General features: G+C 39.8%; 1 protein-coding gene across 1 annotated transcript in view; it reads left to right on the forward strand.

The window, feature by feature from the left end:
• Nucleotides 1-19,693, forward strand: part of LOC140243095 (uncharacterized) — a 61,579-nt gene that overhangs the window by 21,172 nt on the left and 20,714 nt on the right. Inside the window, exons 7-20 of the mRNA XM_072322828.1 lie at nt 3,062-3,198; nt 3,937-4,141; nt 5,356-5,467; nt 6,270-6,424; nt 7,295-7,417; nt 8,606-8,763; nt 9,711-9,861; nt 10,500-10,634; nt 11,438-11,598; nt 12,186-12,492; nt 13,452-13,562; nt 16,285-16,482; nt 17,546-17,718; nt 18,339-18,552. Of these exons, the coding sequence (XP_072178929.1) occupies nt 3,062-3,198; nt 3,937-4,141; nt 5,356-5,467; nt 6,270-6,424; nt 7,295-7,417; nt 8,606-8,763; nt 9,711-9,861; nt 10,500-10,634; nt 11,438-11,598; nt 12,186-12,492; nt 13,452-13,562; nt 16,285-16,482; nt 17,546-17,718; nt 18,339-18,552 (2,340 nt within the window). The remainder of the gene's footprint in view (nt 1-3,061; nt 3,199-3,936; nt 4,142-5,355; nt 5,468-6,269; nt 6,425-7,294; nt 7,418-8,605; nt 8,764-9,710; nt 9,862-10,499; nt 10,635-11,437; nt 11,599-12,185; nt 12,493-13,451; nt 13,563-16,284; nt 16,483-17,545; nt 17,719-18,338; nt 18,553-19,693) is intronic.

Raw genomic sequence — 19,693 nt, forward strand, 5'->3', positions numbered from 1 at the left:
GAGAGTCCAGAATATTAACATGAAAGTTCTTGTAAAACTGCATTACTTTTAGGTCATGTAAACTGTGACAAATGAAATTAACTGCTATGCTTTTACAGGACAGGTTTATTTCACTGTCTGTGCAAGTAGCAGACTAGAGGAAAGTTGATTTTATGGTGTATCTTAGAGCAACAGTCATATCATGGGCAATATTTTGTGCTGCCTAGAATGATTGGTATGATAATGAAAAGAATATGAGTTCTACATTTGTACATTTAGTGTATAAAGGAGGTGCTCTGAGGCATGCATAGCAGCTGAAACTGACCTCAAATGCTGCTATGCACCTACACATTGACAAGCAGATCCAAAGCTCACAAGATTCACGTATGTACTGTACAATCACTTGTTTGATTCACATGTTGCCATTTCATATTAAAAAAAAAAATTGTGACAATGTCCACTGCATACAGTAAATTTTGATTCTGTGCCATTATTGTACAACTTGTACAATTTTGATATACAGCATGTATGTTCTCATGGGAATTGTAGACTAGTGTATCGAATGTAGACAGATTATTAAATAGACCGTTGGAGATTTTGTGTAGCTTCCTTGGTAAGCCACATTCTCCACAGATCCTTGGAGCTGTGTGCCCATTCATTTGTCATTGTTGACTCTGCACGTCAATTTACTGCTCTGGCGGGGCTAGCAAACTCCCTCTAACTCAATTTCATTCCATTAAGACTGGATTTACGTCTGGTTCTACGCCCACAAAGTACATTATGCATCTAGGTGCTCATTCCCTTAATGGATAGATGATTGATTGTATACAGTTTGTACATGCAGGTGGGTGGAATAGTGTGCAATAGTGCCTCACACACCACACAAACTATTATGGCTGAAACAAATACAGCGTGTACAAGTATGGTATTTTCGTAATACTATATCTAACTCAGATATGAAAACATTCCTCTGTTTTGATTGTGTGAACTGACATCTTTTGATCATATGACAATAGAAATGTAAAATGATTAAATTTGTTTTCTCATCATCAAAGAACAATTAATCTTTTTTTATTTGCTCAGTGGACACTTTAGCAGTGAATGAGTGGTGAATAAAGCAAACAATGCTTTTCCTGAATATTGTGTGCCTTGTACAGCGTACATTTGCATGCATAGGCATTTTTAAAGATTCTTTTCTCAGTGGTATCAAAACAAAAAATTGTGCACAAAATCACTCAAAGGTGATATTAAGTCATGAAAATGGTATCATTGGAGAGAGGACAGTGAACAATTGTGGACTATTACATTGTAAGTACACAGCACATTGTGTTTAAAAACCGCACCTAGCAGAGCTCCCGTAAATTGTATCAGAAAACCATGCGACCAGGGCAAGCTATAAAAGGACTCGAACAATTGATAGGCCATTTAGGGAAACCTGTTGGCAGTAAACAGGTCATTCTCATTGCTCATAGCTGACTTCAGCATTTTTGAGAGAGAGAGAGAAAGAGAGAGATTATGGTGAAATTGCAATGATTATTAATAAATTATGAGGGTTATGGAAGTCGTCGTTTTAGCAAGGGTAAAGGCCAGGGACACAGGTGTATTTTATCTTTGCAGGGCCTTTTTTTTTTTTTAATTACCATGAAAGCCCTCTGATTGTGTTCTCAAAACTCTTTTATCTCAAGCCCTATTTAAAAATGAACCCAGTTTTAATATGTAAAATGACCCATTATATAGTTCCTAGTTTCTTATAGGTCTAATTGTTCACCTCGTCACAATTAGTGAAAGTATAAAATACATGTAAATAGAAGTTGTAACCAAGCCACATGGAGTTCAAATGACTGCAAAAGCATTCTTGTATATTTGTTGCATTTTTAAGTTTTTGAGTACATTTTGCTGATGTTGTCTTGCGTGATAATTAATGTACCAATATACTGTATGTATGATGAGTCATGTTTTAATATAGGACCATGCACCTTCAGTGTAGAAATTCACAGCATTAATTTTACCATGTGATAGCTACAATTGTAGCTATCCTGCCCAAAGCCTTCAATAGGGTGACAAGGGTCATTTCTCCTTGATTAAAACTGAGCCTCTTGTGGCCCCTGAGGGGTTCTTTTACTTTCAAGAGATTGTAATTGAGAATTTATGACAAGGGTCTGAGCCCTTTTTTTTTTGTACGGGTAGTTCTGAGATCATGTGAGGAGTGCGTGCTCTCAATGTTGACACACGAACGCTTGGCGTCACTTCCTGTCTGATAATACTGTACAGTATCACGGGCCAGTCTCTTGAGGGCAGCCTTTTGGACTGGGTGGCTGATGATGGCTGGAATATATTATCTTTGAAATGATATAGGGCATGAATAATGAGATGCTTTCTCCAAATTTCAAATCACACTATAGTAGTGTTTAGATTAGATTTGGTACTGGTAGAGTATTTGTTATGATCATCCTTGACTTGTGCACACAATTTAGATTGTGCATCACATCACAAACAGACACAGCCAAACTTGCCTTTAGGGTCCACGTGTCTATAACAGCTACTTTTTTGTCTCCCTTGTGTGGCCACTATAGACGGGTGCAACTGTATTGAATACCTGACTATTGATGCATGTTTGTCAGTTGCCAGAATGTTTTTCTAATGCAGGAAAAAATATTTACAAGAATATGTATTTGGGACATTATGGTTTTACATGTAATGAATGTTTTTCTAACACAGGAAAAATTATACAAGAATATATATCAAGGACGTTATGGTTTTAGTGAATGTTTTTCTAACACAGGAAAAGTTGTTCCCTCAAGCAACCCCAGGGAAAGTTGTGTCTCCATTTTTTTTTTTTTTTTTGTTTTTGTTTTTTTAACACGAACACATCAAATAAGATATTCTATGTAAGGGGTGTCATAGACAAATGCAATTTAAGATGACACAGTAGTGAGTATCCATTTTCTCAATTAATTCATCTTTGCACTTCTCCCTTCTTATCTAATTGTGCTTGAAAGTTTATCTGTCATCATGTTCAACTCTTTCCCTCTGATTCTCTACCATTTTCTTGTGCTGTCCTCTCGTGACCTTTCACTTACAGGGCCTTCTGACCCCCAGCCAGCTGTGGAAATATTTCCTTGACCTCAGTGATCCGGACTATGAGAGTCACTTTGCCGTGGTCCACAGCCGCTTCTCCACCAACACATTCCCCAGCTGGGAGAGGGCACACCCTCACAGGTGAGTGGGTGGTACAATGGAGTGTTGAGTGTGAGTGTTCTTATGTGTTCATATAGTGCAGAGTGTAAGGGTGTAAAGGGGTATGTTTTGTGCTTCTATATTGTATAGCGCTAAAGATTAATGGTCAGTAGACTTCAAACTGTGTACTTCACAATAAAATTATGGGCATCACACATTTATTGCATATACTTGATGTCATTCCCCTAACAGTTCAATGTTTGTTACAAGCGATAAACTTATTTTATCGAAATGTTTCATAGGTATGTGATAGCTTGAGGTTAGCCACCTTCTGAAGTTATAAAACAAATATCACTCTTAATTTGTTTAATTTACTGACTCATGTTTGATGGCATCTTATAAAACGGGGTCCAGATGTATGTGTGGAGACCTGGTTGAGTGCTGTTTTTATTACAGTCATCGATGCCAAGATATCTTATAAAGAAAGAAAGCATAAGATTCGGTGTAAGAATGATAAGTTAACCATTAAATTTTGTGCTTCTCTATTATGTGAGTGTAAAAGATTAATGGTCTGTAGACTTCACATTGTGAATCTGTATTTCACAATTATTATGGATGTCACACATTTATTTAAAAGATGTCTTTATTTTATTTCTCTAACAGTTCAATGTCTGTCAAGCAATAAACTTGTTTTATTGAGATATTTGATAAGTATGTGATAGCTTGAGGTTAGCGACCTTGTGAAGTAAGGGGGCTGTAAAACATATCTCTCTCATACAGGTACCTGGCCCACAATGGCGAAATCAACACCATCCGAGGCAATGAGAACCTGATGCGAGCCCGAGAGGGGGTGATGAGGAGCGCCAAATATGGGGAGGAGCTGAAGCAACTCTACCCAGTGGTGGAGGAGGGGCTGCCAGACTCGGGGCGGGTTGACAATGTCCTCGAATTCCTCATCATGGCTGGTGGCAGATCCCTACCTGAGGTACAGGAACCATACTATACTCTAATATCAAATTAACTAATTAAAAAATAGATAAACAAACAAACAAACAAACCAAAAAACAAACACAAATTGCACAGCATGTTGCACTTGTAGTTGTTGTTTGTTGTTGTTGTTGGAGTTGCCTCTGCCTATTGCATCAGACCAGTGAGGAACCTATGAACTATTTGCCACCTCTCTTAAAGGGAACACAAACCCAAAGAGCAATGTGGATTGAGTAAAAGCAGTAACATTAGTAGAACACATCAGTGAAAGTTTGAGGAAAATCGGACAATCGATGCAAAAGTTATGAATTTTTAAAGTTTTGGTGTTGGAACTGCTGGATGAGGAGACTACTAGAGGTTATGACGTATGAGAGGACCACAATATAAAGAAAATATAAAAGGAATTCCACAAAAAAATCACTTTTCTAGCAAAATGAAAGAGTTCTTGACTAACCGCTTTCAGAAAGCAGGGGGAATAAGTACTACCCCTAACATATGTCAGTATCAAGCTGATGGAATTTGTAATTTTCATGAAAAATGAATTTTTATTGAATTCCCTTTTTATTTTCTTTATATTGTAGTCCACTCATACATCATAACCTCTAGTAGTCTCCTTACCCAGCAGTTGCAACACCAAAACTTTAAAAATTCATAACTTTTGCATCGATTGCCCGATTTTCCTCAAACTTTCACTGATGTGTTCTACTAATATTACTGCTTTCACTCAATCCACATTGCTCTTTAGGTTTACTTTCCCTTTAATTCTAGCCAGTGTGGCATCATTTTACATGTGACATATGCATGAAGTTATTTTTTTATTATATTGCTTCATTCTTCACAGAGAAAAGTTTGAAACACCATTTCAGCGGGTCCTCATGAAATTGCTCGCAATCTGCACTTTAAGTACTTACCTCATGAATTTGATATCAGTCCAATTGATTGTCTATTATATCTTTTTTCTAATTATTTGTCAAAAAAAATATGAAAATAAAGATGTATCAACAAAGTTTAAAACTTACATACAGAATTGAGCACAGGTTGGACACTTGTATAGGTTGTAGCATTTACTACTGAAAGTAGGTTTGTCAGTGGCTTGCCCAAGGTGATAAAAGAAAGCTTGCTGAAAACACCAAGAACATGCTATGTGCCAGTGCAAAGAGGGATTAGATAACACAAAAAGAAACTAATTGTTTATTTCTAACTCCCTTTCAGGCCGTGATGACGATGGTTCCCGAGGCGTGGCACAAGGACCCCCTGATGAGCGAGGAGAAGAGGGACTTCTATCGGTGGGCAGCCTTTGCCATGGAGGCCTGGGATGGACCAGGTACCCACAGATCCCTGTGTATTTTCATTACCTCATCTCCCTCATTAACCCATTGCTTGTCAAACAAATATCACACTGTAATTCCTCATCTTCCGACATCTGTTATAACCCCCTTTTCCTCCGTCATGTGGCACGAATAGATCCATGCCATGCCTCAAAAGTTGTCACTCTCTGCTTCCCCGTTTAATGACATCCATAATAAACTCACTGCATCTGAGCTCAATTTCTCCCATTTCCCATCCTTTGACCCTAATTACTCTTATGTACAATGTATATCACGCAAATATTACACTGTATTTCCCCATCTTTATGACCTCATTGAAACCCCCTTTCTCCCATCTTCTTACCCTCATAGCTCCATGCTGTACCACAGAGCTCTCACTCTACACATCCCCCATTTATTGACTTTCATTAACTCATTGCATCTTGGCCGAATCTCCTTGTATTTCCCATCTCAGCACCCTCACTACTCCATTCCTTGTTTGATAAATATCACCCCCTAATTCCAATCCATTGACCTTCATTACACCTCTCCACATTTTAGATGAATTCATGAACAATTCCATATACAAGTTAGAAAAGTTAACAAGAAAAAGGACAAAATTATTCTGTCAAGAGTGCTATCATTTGGCAAAGACAATGCACATTCATTGAACTAAAACTTATCATGATATCTGTCGTTAGCCAAGCTTAAAGATAAATTACAACAGTTTATAATGTCTTAATCCAAGGATATGTTTGTGGAGTTTATGGCACATGAATAAGGTCTTTTCACAGATCTGTATTTCTGTCTCCTTGACAGCTCTGTTCACCTTCTCTGACGGTCGATACGTGGGCGCCATTTTGGATCGAAACGGTCTGAGGCCGTCACGATACTACATCACCAAGTCGGGCTTCATGATCATGGCCAGCGAAGTCGGGGTTTGGGACCTGGAACCCGCTGACATCCAGCAGAAGGTAAGGAACAGACTTTTGCCAAGATTGCCTACTTGACTGGCTAAGTAAATACTCTTCATACACTGTATATTGCAGAACAAATCTCCCAACAATTTCTATTCTATTGGCAGTCAACCTGTATTGATGTTTGTGTTGGGTTTTTTTCCCCCCTTTCATATATGCATCATATCGTCGCTAGGGCAACATGACCTCATATCTACATAATGTAAGAAGTGTAGGAGAGCAAAAAAAATATGGCAGCCAAAGCACTGTACAAAATTTGATATAGCCTTTCCTTTGACATGCCTTGGTGGCTTCATTTTTGGGGTAAGACAACAAGAATTTGGACAGGACATCACTTAACTGATTATCTGATTATATGATCATTAACCCCCCCCCCCCCCCCAAAAAAAAAAAAGTAATTTTCTCCAAAATTTGAAAAACAGGGTCTTGTCACCCCAGCAACGACATGTCAGTAAAAAAAAAAAAAGTGAAGTAAGTAACACCGTAGAGCACATGAAAGTATAAAAAGAGGGCACATTGCAGGTTAATCAACCCATGTAGGACCACAACATCAAAGTGGCAGTAGCAATATCAACAAAGAGTTTGCATATTAAGCTGACAGAGTTAAATATGAAGATCCACAGTTTTGAAGATTACATAAATGATTGAGAGATCATATTATTACTATTGAGGACCTTGAGGTGAAAATAATTTAGAATGTCTAAGAATGAATATTTCATCAGATAAAGCCTTTTTATTTCACCAGATATGGTTTATGAAGACAGGCTGTCTATTCAGTTTTTCATATGTCGAAGACAAAGCTGCTGCTACCTCTTGAGAATTTTCCTTATCAGAAAATACAAATTTTGTTTCTGATGTGTGTCACAGAGTCGACTGAAGCCAGGCAGGATGCTACTCGTCGACACCGAGGTTGGAGCTGTGATCAAAGACGAAGATCTCAAGCACCAGATCGCCACCCTCAGACCTGTCAAGAAGTGGCTGGAGACACAGGTATCCAACATCTTTACTTGGTTCCATGATCCACAGGGGCATTTTGTTGGGGTAGGGGAGGGGTTACCATGGCAACAGCTGAATGATGCAGGCAATGTCTCTTGATCACACAAGATGCTGTCATCATGTGTTTTCTCAGCTGCTTATTCTGAACTTTCACATATTCAGATTGTTTATGGTGCTGATACCACATATTGCACGTGGGCTGTGTTCATAGCTTTACAGTATGACATACATAGAGTTAAACTTCTAACTCTTAACGAAAAGAAGACAATTTGATCAACAAGCAAAATAAGCAGCTGTTCAAGAAGTCTCAAAAATTGACAGATGTCTCCCCACATGTGATTTTGTGGAAATGTTTATTGCACGTCAGTTGAGTTGTAAAAGTGCCGTCTTCACTCTTCTGAAGAATGAACAAAGCAAAAGATGCTATGGTGAATGGAAATTGGTAAAGACAGAGTCACAAACATTGGTTTTAAATTTGCTATCGTTTCTCATTTATGCCCCTTATTGGTGGCATACGAGAAACAGCATAGAGTATCAGTGTAAATGTACTGTCAATAGAGTTGACGATCTGTCAGTTTTGTGTTTCCTGTCACTTTTCTTTCATTGCTGTGATAGCATCCTTTAAATTGACAGAAATTTATAGATTGGCAGAAATTTATGCCTTTAGTGTTGATGGCTTGATGTATGGCTGTTTGGACTTATGATGATACATGTACATGTAAGTGTGTTGGTATAGCTGTGTGATGATTGATGATAATGGTGAGTGTCTGTTTTGTCGTGATGATGATGGGAAACAGTATTGGTGATGATGAGGCTGATTGTGAATATGTTGATGGCACAGCTTATGAATATCATTATACACACACTAAATATAACCTTCAGTATTCTATTTTCAGTGGAACACTAAGAATTGAATCTAAGGTGAGGTGAAGAAAATGTGCATGCATTATCAGTAGTTTAGTTCACGAAGAAAGGCTTGCAAGTGATGATATTGCAATTGATTTACAGTATACAGAGTTTCATTCATTTTGCAAGTTATTCTTAAATGGTTTGTGCAAGAAAATGCCTGTATACTGTCCTATGGTTTTGCTTTCGTTTTTCTCTATTTCCTTTCCCCACTTTCTCTTTTTGGCATGAAATCTGTGATTAACGGCACTGTCCATGTTCCCTCCCGTCTCGCAGGCCATTACTTTAGAGGACCTACACAAGGCCCACCAGCCAGGCGGCACGGAGAGCGTCCCCGCTCCTCTCGCTCCCATCCAGGCCGACAGTCGCCTGCCAATGTTCGGCTATAGCGTGGAGCATATCAACATGCTCCTCGTTCCGCTTGTGAAGAACAAGTAAGCTTGTGTGAAGAACCCCCTTCCAAGTTCTGCCTACCAGATACGAATCCTTGGAAGACCCAGATGATGAAAACAAAATCTGGATTTTGCAAGAAAATACAAGAGGGCATACAGTCTTAATTATTTTTTCTTTTTTAAAAGATGTTTTTGTTTTGCTTTGCTTCTGCTTGATATGGAAGAGTTTCAAGTGAGCTGTGTATGCCATTTGTATCGAGGCATGATTGGTGCTTGATGTACAGGTAAAGGCCATTGTGAAACAAGCAAAACAGATGGTATGACCTTGGATAATAGTGCACTCTTGCAGAATATACAATAGCTCATCTATTCATCACACAGTAAATACAGTCCTATGTGAGAGTCTTATGAAAAGGCCAATAAAGTGTCGGTGCCACTCAGAGGTTCAAGACAGACCACTGTCTTTTTATTGAGGGAGAGAGAGAGAAATGTATCAGGTTTTACCTGTATGCTTTGCTCGTTCTGCACCTGGCCTTAATGTTTGGATGTGTTCCGACCTTGCCCGAGTGTCTTCAGTGTAATTGCAGACATTGTGGAGATGCTATGGATGGTGCTTGATGATGGCATTCCTTTCCCCTTTCGCTCCTGCTACACATTTTTGTACTTGTCTTGAGAATGACGTCCTGTCGTACACCAAAGTCCAGTCCGCCTTCTGGGCGTAAAGAGACAGGGACCTTAGGCAGAGACAAGAGCTGGTGTCTGGTTGCCGGGGACGACCACTTCGAAGATGAGGTGCGGCAGTGTCACGAAAGCCGACGCCCTAGATCCTCAAGTGTGTCCTCTTCTGGCGTAGACTCACATACATCGACCAACAACAGGGTCACAGGAATGCCTGGAGAAGGTGCACTAACAAAATCATTTTTTTCTCAGTTAGACTTGGTAGTAATCTCCTCGTCTCTGGTTTGCTACTCTCTCAATTTTGCCCCCAGGAAAGAATCTTTAGGCTCCATGGGTAATGACGCACCCCTGGCCTGCCTGTCTCAGCGCAACCCGCTGGTGTTTGAATACTTCAAGCAGCTCTTTGCTCAAGTCACGAACCCTCCCATCGATCCTATCAGAGAAAGCATCGTCATGTCCCTGGTGAGTTTCCTGCGAGCAGTCCAGGGCAGAGCTGACAAATCTCTCTGACTTTCCAAGAGGCTCCCTGAAAACTTGAATATTCATTTCATGAACTGACAATAGAATGCAAAGCCTCTGTGATTTAGGAAATATATTTCCTTATTTAGATGGAAATAACATCAGCATTTTCCTGATTCCTATTAAGAATCTCCACAGTTTGTGGTGTGCTTTTTGGCAGTCTTTGCCACAGTCACTATTGACATTTGAAATATTTCTGAAATTATATCATTCAAGGAGAAAATTATTCCTCACATATTATAATCTAATCGTGGATGATGATAAAAACAGGTTGGGGATGTATTGAGTAGAGTTTGACAAATATTACAATGGACTGACAATTGAAATGTCGGTGTGTAAATCCAATGTGGCATGTCTAATTATAGCTTCCATGTCAATGTAATGTCACAGTGAGAAATCTTATTTGATTAAAATGTCATTATTTTGCCTCTTGCAAAAACAAAACGACAATATTGCAAGTATTTTCTTTCACCATCTTCATTTAGTTTGGGGTTGAAATAGTTTGATGAAGCTTTCTTTTATGAGACCTTTTTAACACCTTCATCTATTATCTCTCTGCCTCCCCCCCCCCCCCCCCCCAGGCGTGCCCCATAGGACCGGAAGACAACATCCTGGAGCCCAGTGAGCGCCAGTGTAGCCGCCTATTCCTGGACGCACCCATCTTGACTCTCCATGACCTAGAGGTCATCAAGGCCACTTCCTTCAGGAATTGGAGGGTCAGTGTTTTGCTTTGCTTTGAGAGATGACCAGCAGCTCTCTGTGCACTCCTTCTGATGAGATTAATGCATACCCTTTTTAGAAGCATTGCATCATAATATAAATGTGGATTTTTTTTATTGATGTGGAAATAGTTACACATTTCGTGTGACAAGAAACTAGAGGGAATAGAAAATCATCTAATTTTGTTGCCTTTTGTATGTAACACTATTTCACATTTTGATTCCGCAGAATTAGAAACATGTAAAATTTGTGTTACCCAACCAGGCATGAAAAAACTATTTGCATGAGAATTTCTGCTCTGACAGTCATAATGTAGTACTTTAGTGGGCCATATTTGAAAATCAAGGAAAATCAAGAATGCTAATAAGTATGAGCATGAAAGCTTTATGGCGGGAGAGGGGTGGTAGGGGGCACTTCTTTTTCCATATGATTTTGATTGGTCGATGGTATGATTTAATGAGATAAAGGTACAATGTTATGTAAGGCCAGAGGCCAACAACAAATGTCATTTCATCAAATCAGAAAATAAAAGTTTATAGGTGAACATATGTTGTAAAAGTATGCAGGGGTAATGACCACGGGACAGAAAATGTTGCCTAACTCCCACACTCATGACTGCATGACTGCAGTATGTACTGAGCATCACTCTTTTCTGATCTCATGGTTAGTGTCACAAGTATCTAGAGTTCTGAGAAAAATTCATGTTATCTCGAAGCCCTCATGTTTCATTGTTTTCTTTAGGCTTTATTTAGCTATCATCCTGACATTTTTCTTGGTGTATCTGTTTATCCATGTTCAGTCCAAGACAATTGACACCACCTTCCCTGTCACGGATGGATGTAGTGGACTGGTGCCAGCCATTGAGCGTATCTGTGCAGAGTGTTCTGAGGCAGTAGATGAGGGCTATCCCCTCTTGGTCTTGTCTGATAGGGCAGCTGGCCCAGACCGAATCCCTGTCAGGTGAGCTAAAATATATAATTGTTAAAGCTTTTTATTTGGATATAATACTGCTGTGAATAGTAAAAGTGGCCTTACTTGTCAAGGTACAGATACTCAAAGGTATATTTCACTTCTATATTTACTGATATGAATTTGAGGTCAATTTGGATCAATTTGTGTCAAAATCTTATAAACCTAACACAGTTATGCATCATTCTTTTATTTTTGAAACAGATACTGTAAAACGAGGAATGTTTGCGTGCATTTTAATTTCGCGAATTTCATGAGTGCCAAGATTCGCGAAATTAAAATGCACATGAAAGTTCTTGTCTACACTACATGTATATGCATTGAACGCCAGTGGCAATTCGTGAAAATTTCATGCCGTGAAAAAGGCCATCGGCTCCAATTCGCGAAAATTTACTGCCGCGAATATAACATGTTTTACAGTAGTTCTTATGAGTAAAAAGCAAGGTTTAGTGTTTTAGCAGTTGTGTTCATGATGTGTGCTGCCAAGCATCTGTATGTGTGTGGAATATTGTCATTGTAGCCGGAGCGCGACCCGTGTTCATGTACATGCATCCAATCTTTTGTCGGCCATTTTATAGCTCACTCCTTGCGCTCGGTGCTGTGCACCACCACCTCATCAAGACCAGGCAGCGTCTCCGTGTGGGTCTCGTCGTGGAGACGGGCGAGGCCCGCGAGATGCACCACCTGTGCGTGCTGCTGGGGTACGGGGCTGACGCCATCTGTCCCTACCTGGTCTACGAGAGCCTGATCAGCCTCCGCGAGCAGAACCTGTTGGGTGTGGACATCGGGCCCGAGGGGATCCAGAGGCGGGTCCTGGCAGCCACCGAGAAGGGCATCTCCAAAGTGATGGCCAAGATGGGCATCTCGCTCCTCCAGAGCTACAAGGTTTGTTCGTATGAATGACAGACATTAAAGTCCATCTTGCCTTCCTCCCATCCGATACTTCATGTGTTCAATCCATCCTCCTTTCCTTCATCTTTAATTCTTTTCCCCTCTTATCTCTCTGTCATCATCTCCATCTACCATCAGGCCAATCTCACTTGCCCTCCGATAGCTCTTTTCCATACTACTGTAAAAGTGGAAATTTTCGCGGTGTTCAAATTTTCGCGCATTTCGCGCAACCAGAAACTAGCGCGAAAATAAAAGCACGCGAATATTTTTGCTTGCCATATGTGCCTGTGCATGATGTCTTGATTCCGCGGAATTAAAAACACGCGAAACTCTTCCGGCCCGACCAAGCGCAAAAAATTAGTCACGCGAAAATATCCACTTTTACAGTACTGTAAATGTCAATGTTTTTGTACTGAATGTCTCAACATATTCGCGGCTGGTTCTTGATTTTGCACTGCGCAATGGTCAACCCTTTCAAAATGTGCAGAGAAAATAGTTCAGATATTTTTTGGGCTTTTAGAATTTACATTAGCCAAAAGTAGGGCAAAATATGCAAAAATTAATGACCATGAAAATGTCCTTGTGTACAGTATAGATGATAAAAACTTTGATGGATGGCATACATTTGACAACATTCATGGTATAGTGCCCTACATCATGAAATTCTCAATGTCATCTAGGTAAAACACATTTTTATCCATTGGCATTTTGTTTTCAACATCATAGCAATGCTATATTTTGGCTACTATGATGCTATCTAGACCAATCAGTGAACAGGATTTCATTAACGAGAGATGTAATGCTTATTATCCCGCATGGGCATGGACTTCATCAGGTTGCACTTGTACTGATCCACATCTTTGTAACCAATATTGCTTCTTGTATAAGAGATGAATGTACCCTGCTTCTCAGCTAGTGACATTGACACGAGTCCTATCTTTTCTCGTTCCCAGGGAGCTCAGATCTTTGAGGCAGTGGGTCTTGCCCAGGAGGTCATTGACCGCTGCTTCGTAGGCACGGCGTCGAGGCTTGAGGGAGCAACGTTTGACATCCTGGCTGAAGAGGTAAATTACTTTTAACAGAGACTCCAACCTCCAAGCATCTTTTAAACTGGAGATTCTCCTCTGTAGACCCCCTTGTAAACTGCAGAATCTGCAGAACAAAAGATATATAATTAATATCTATTGTTGTGTGAAAATGATTTGCTTCAGAATGGTCTCATATTCAAGTAATGTTAACAGGCCGTTAACGATCGCCCCGTCACTGTACAGGCATGCTAACCTGGAAACATTGAACTGCATATTACTTGAATATGAGACCAGCATTCCCACTGATTCCCACTGATCAGTTACTAGCCATCCCCTTTAAAGACTGGAACAGCCTTTCAGAGGAAGTAGTGACTGTTTCAACCCTTGACAACAGCTGTGCATTTTTTTAAGAAAAAAAAGGGGGAAAGCATTTGCACTGTGTAAATAGCAATTTGGTATGTCAATGCAGGACAGGTCAATCTTGGTCTACATCCACATCCCTAGTGCCATGATAATCAACCTATTGATTGTGGGCATCTTCAGCAAGACAAACTGTAGACTCTGATTATGCAAACATGGGCACAATGTTACCTGCGCAAAGTGCACATCATGAGTAAGAAGCGTGATTTCTTTAGCGGCCGGGATCCAGGGCCCCCACTCTAGGGTTAGAGATGCTCTCTGGTGCTATCTTAGCCTAATTTTGGAAATTTCTAAAGTCGGAAATCAAGTTTGGTGGGAAAATGCCAAATTCTATGTGGGATCAGATTTATCTAGAGCGGGAGACAAACTTCCAGAGTATTATAAATTCAAACTCAAGTGCAAGAGTGGAAGATTTTTTTAGAGAAACCCTCAAAGTCAGAGAATAAGAGTTTATGCTTTCACCATTTCTAGCCTTTACTCTATTACTTTGTGATGTACATAATGTCTGATATTTCTAATGTACTGAATCAAATGATTCATGCATTTCTCAAACAGAGAATTCAGCACCCATGCAACAGACCCACATTGGTACCTTATAGCATCAAGTACATATATAAGAGCACATACATTTTCAGGGAGAAAACTTCGAGATATTCACCCAGTATTACAAAGACTTGATCATGTAACTCAGCTAGCCAAGCTTAAAAATGAGTCATTAACAGGGTTCCTGGAAAAGAGAAGCAGAACATGGCTCCAATCTTGTACAGGTTTTCCATTATAAGTCGTTTTTTTTTTTTTGTTGTGCAAGACAATTGTATACTAGAAGTTCTTTGTGGACTGTGTGGTGCCCTTTTGATTCAAAGTGCCATGAATGCCTATAGTTCTGTATTGTGGCCTTTTATAACCTACACCCACCTTTAAAAATACCAAGAATCAAGGATTAGACACATTCCCAGCTTCTTGTTGGCCCCAGACATCTTTTGAAAAATCTTTAAAAGGAGTCTTTACAAATGAGAGAAGTTCTTGACTCATCAATTTTATGGGAAGATTGTCTCTGGAATGGCCAGCAGTTACCCCTTATCAAATTTTCTAAGTACACCCTATTGAGCCAGCCTTTGTCTGGTTGTGTGTACTGACATTTGCATGAGGTCATTGCAAGTGCGGATTAGAGTGAGGATTTATAATAGAGCAAGCTAGAAGTAGGAGTAGACTAATTAAACCCTTGCAACACACTTCACTGATCACAGTCAGCACCTCCATTGGTGTGCTTTGTTTGGTGTCTTGAACACAATTTCCCCGATGTCGAAGAAAAGGGATTATTGTAATCTCTAGCTGTTGTAGCTCATATGACACAGTGAGCATTGTTGCACAAGAATGGAGATACCCACCCTCTCTTGTGGTCAGGTCTGAAGGTGGTGTTGGTTGATTACAAGAAGCCAGTAAAATGGCCTTACAAACTGTATAGTTAAGTTAGTGTACACTGTCCATCTACAGGCACGTGAGGGAAAAAAGAGCAATGTTAACCCGTTGAGGTTGAGTCAAGTTCACTCGGGCAAGGGTCTATGGAAAATGCGTGTTGTAGCAAAATCAGTCCATCCTCAATGGGTTAAGATACTGCATATGATGATAATGGTGATCCTCACCATTTGTATGTAGCGCCATATATCTGTTGTAGAAACATTCAAAGGTGCAGACTCCTCCAAGAAAGTTTAGCAATTGAATGTCTGGTGAAAAATTTGAGTCTTGAGTGAGACTTTGAAGATATACAGTGTATAAGATAAGAGATATGAGAGTTTGAATATTTAGTATCCAATACAAAAGATGTGCCAACTGTGAAGTTCTCTTAAAAACAATCATGTCCTCCCTCAAATGATTTTTATGTTGTTTGTTCCTTTTTATTCTTACTCTTCATTGTTAATGTTTCATAATCACACTGTAGATTTAAAAAAAAGCCAAGAATAAAAAAATCAATTAAGCCATTTGGTGTTTATGGATGATTTTATGTCATGGTTTGCAGAATTTTCAGAAGCCTTGTGATTGCTGGACTTACAATGACTGTATCTTAAATTTGGAACTTGTTTGATAAGATTCAAGTTTCTGTTCTGTGGCAACTTTTAAAAAATCTCTTTCACTAGAAACTTCCCGAAAAGTTTGCAGTCAGACTACTCGTTACTTGCTTTACGTAGTTTGGGCAGTCTGACTCAGACTGCCCAAGATAAAAATACCGGGCAGTGAAACTATGTGTAGTTTCTCATAGTGTGACTGTGGCTTGTATGTTTACATAATCATGTATTTGTTGTTATTTTTTTCAAAATATTTTGATTTTTTTTTTTTCCAGGCTTTTACAAGACATGCCATGGCCTTTAGCAGTCGTGAAGGCGATATGTCAAACAACCTGGAAAGTGGACTGTACCACTGGCGTGATGGGGGTGAGAAGCATGTGAACGACCCAGTTAGCATCGCAAACCTGCAGGACGCTGCCAAGAACAAGAATCAGACGGCCTACCAGAAGTATTCTGAGTCTCAGCGGGAATCGGTAAGAAAGCATGATACTCAATTACCTATTACAACCTTTCATGTGTGTCACCTATTGACTAATCCTTTTTGTTGCCTTCTTTTGCTTTGAATAAACAATGATTAAGTTTACTACTTTCATTCATTTGCTTGTTATACCTCAAATTTGTGTTTGTAGTTTTTGCATGTATACTTAACTATCACTACATGTAATTTTGAAATGTGTTAAACACCTTTTCACTCTTCAATAACTAATCCCCCATTTGAGTAACACACTCTTTCTTCCTTCTTTTATCTATTCTCAAAATATGAAGATTGAGGAATAAGTTCTTTTTCAAATTGTGACTTCATCATCAAAGCCATATAATGTTGGTAAAATATATATGTTTTTTTGTCTTTGGTAGATATGAATTTGTCAGATTCTGAGCTTTAAATTAAAGTGTAATTTTCCCTACTGCTTAACAAGGAAAATATCTTGAAAAAGAGTTACAAGTTAGAAAACTAAATGTGTTTGCCAAAATTTGCTTCACACACATTTTTTCTTTCGTTTTAATATGATCTCTGACTTTGTACAGGTAATGTGATGATGCACCTCAATTGTACTTTTGCACTAATTGCACCACAGTTGTGTCATGATGCTCAAAGTGCCTTATGGCATATCACTCTTGCTTAGGGCAGAAGGCAAGCAAAATAAAGAGAAATGTAAATGAAGACAGGTAGTCAAGAAGTAATGTGTATGCAGTATATTCAGCCAATCTAATTTTTTATGAATCTGTACTACCCAACAAAATCTGTACTACCCAACAATTTCGCTAGTGGTTCAATTCGTCATGGAGTACAGTAATGAATGGAGAAATGTGTATGTGCATGTCGCATTTATATTGGGATCAGAGTAGATATTTTTGCATGTTGTTAAATTTGAGAATGGCGCCCGACTTGCAAAATTAGTGAAAGTATTATTATGATTCTGAGCCACATGTTACAGATGTCAGCACTTACTTGAGTCAGGTTGAGATGGATACAAAAGTTGATGTAACCTTTGGTGGTCAAACTACAATGTAGACCCTCCCTTGAACCCCCGACAGGTGCGGATGTGCACCCTGAGAGGTCAGCTGGAGGTGCGGAAGAGCCCCGACCCCGTGGACATCTCGCTGGTGGAGGAGGCAGCCTCCATCGTCAAGCGATTCAACACGGGTGCCATGAGCTTTGGCAGCCTCTCCATTGAGGCTCACACCACCCTGGCTAAGGCCATGAACAGGTGGGTGAGATATAGACAGCACCGCTTTTTGCTTTCTGTCTCGCATGATTACATTATCAAGGTAACTCACACATGGAGTCGGTGTAAGCTCATATGAATGTTGATGACACATACATTTGATTTCTATTCAGAAGACCTTAGATATGCAGTCCTAAAAACAATGTACAGTATACAGAAACCTTGCGCTTGTTTGACAAATACCTGGTAGTAACATTAGTATATTATCAAGACAGTGGTATGAAATTTGTGTGTTTTTTTAATTTCCGCTAATTATGAGAAGAATTCTAGTTAAAAAAAGAATGCAATGTTATAGTCAGCTTTGATCTTTTTGATGCAGTAATCTCCTCTGATGAGTCAGATAAATGATGTCCTTATATTTCCACCTGGAATACTTAGATCCATCTATAAAAATGTTACTTTTTGTAGCTGTTCTTGTGGTTTGAAGACAAGCCTCGAAATCAAACAGTGGAGAGGAAGCATTTGTCATTTTGGCAATCTCCAAAAATGAGCAGCAAGCGCAGATCCAAATATCTGAGGTTCAGTTCAACTTGCTATACCTCAGTACTGTGTGACTCTCAGAATCATTCATGATTTTTGGGGGATGGGGTTTGTATCTTTAGGATTGGAGCTAAGAGTAACACCGGAGAGGGAGGAGAGAATGAAGACCGGTACCTCAGTTCGGACCCAATGAACAACACACGCTCATCCATCAAACAGGTGGCTTCGGGCAGGTTTGGGGTCACCAGCTCCTACCTGGCTCACTCCGATGACCTCCAGATCAAGATGGCTCAGGGGGCCAAGCCAGGGGAGGGGGGCGAGCTACCCGGATACAAGGTGAGTTTTTTTTGTCCCCGCCGAACGAGTTCGAGCAGGGGACTATGAAACGGGCTCCGTACGTGTGTGTGTCCATGCGTCCGTGTGTCCGTCCGTGTGTCCGTCCATGTGTCCGTCCGTGTGTCCGTCTGTGTGTGCGTCCGTGTGTGATGAAAATCTTCAATTTGCTACTTCTCTGTCATTTACGATTTCGATTCCGTTTGCTTTATGTGATGGCACTAGGTGAGGGCTTCAAAACTTCTACACAGAATTTTGACCTTTGACTTCTTTGACCTTTGACCTTGATTTTTGACCTATATTGTACATTGGCTACAAAATGCTACTCCTTCGCCATTTCTAACCCGATTTCGATTCCGTTTGCTTTATGTGATGGCACTAGGTGAGGGCTTCAAAACTTCTACACAGAATTTTGACCTTTGACCTTGATTTTTGACCTATATTGTACATTGGCTACAAAATGCTACTCCTTCGTCATTTCTAGCCCAATTTCGATTCCGTTTGCTTTATGTGATGGCACTAGGTGAGGGCTTCAAAACTTCTACACAGAATTTTGACCTTGAATTCTTTGACCTTTGACCTTTATTTTTGACCTATATTGTACATTTTGCTACAAAATGCTACTTCCGGCGGGGACATATATTACGCACCGCGTAATTTCTACTTTTCCTTGTTTGTTTTTTTTTTTGTCCCCGCCGAACGAGTTCGAGCAGGGGACTATGAAACGGGCTCTGTACGTGTGTGTGTCTGTGCGTCCGTCTGTCTGTCCGTCTGTCTGTGTGTGCGTCCGTGTGTGATCAAAATGTTCAATTTGCTACTTCTCTGTCATTTATGAGCCAATTTTGATTCTGTTTGCTTTATATGATAGCACTACATGGGAGCTTTGAAACTTCTACACAGAATTTCAGTTGTGACCTTTGACCTATATTGTACATTTTGCTACAAAATGCTACTCCTTCGCCATTTCTAACCTGATTTCGATTCCGTTTTGCTTTATGTGATGGCACTAGGTGAGGGCTTCCAAACGTCTACACAGAATTTTGACCTTTGACTTCTTTGACCTTTGACTTTGATTTTTGACCTATATTGTACATTTTGCTACAAAATGCTACTCCTTCGCCATTTCTAAACCGATTTCGATTCT

Source organism: Diadema setosum, chromosome 19, assembly GCF_964275005.1.
Source record: "Diadema setosum chromosome 19, eeDiaSeto1, whole genome shotgun sequence".
NCBI lineage: Eukaryota > Metazoa > Echinodermata > Echinoidea > Diadematoida > Diadematidae > Diadema > Diadema setosum.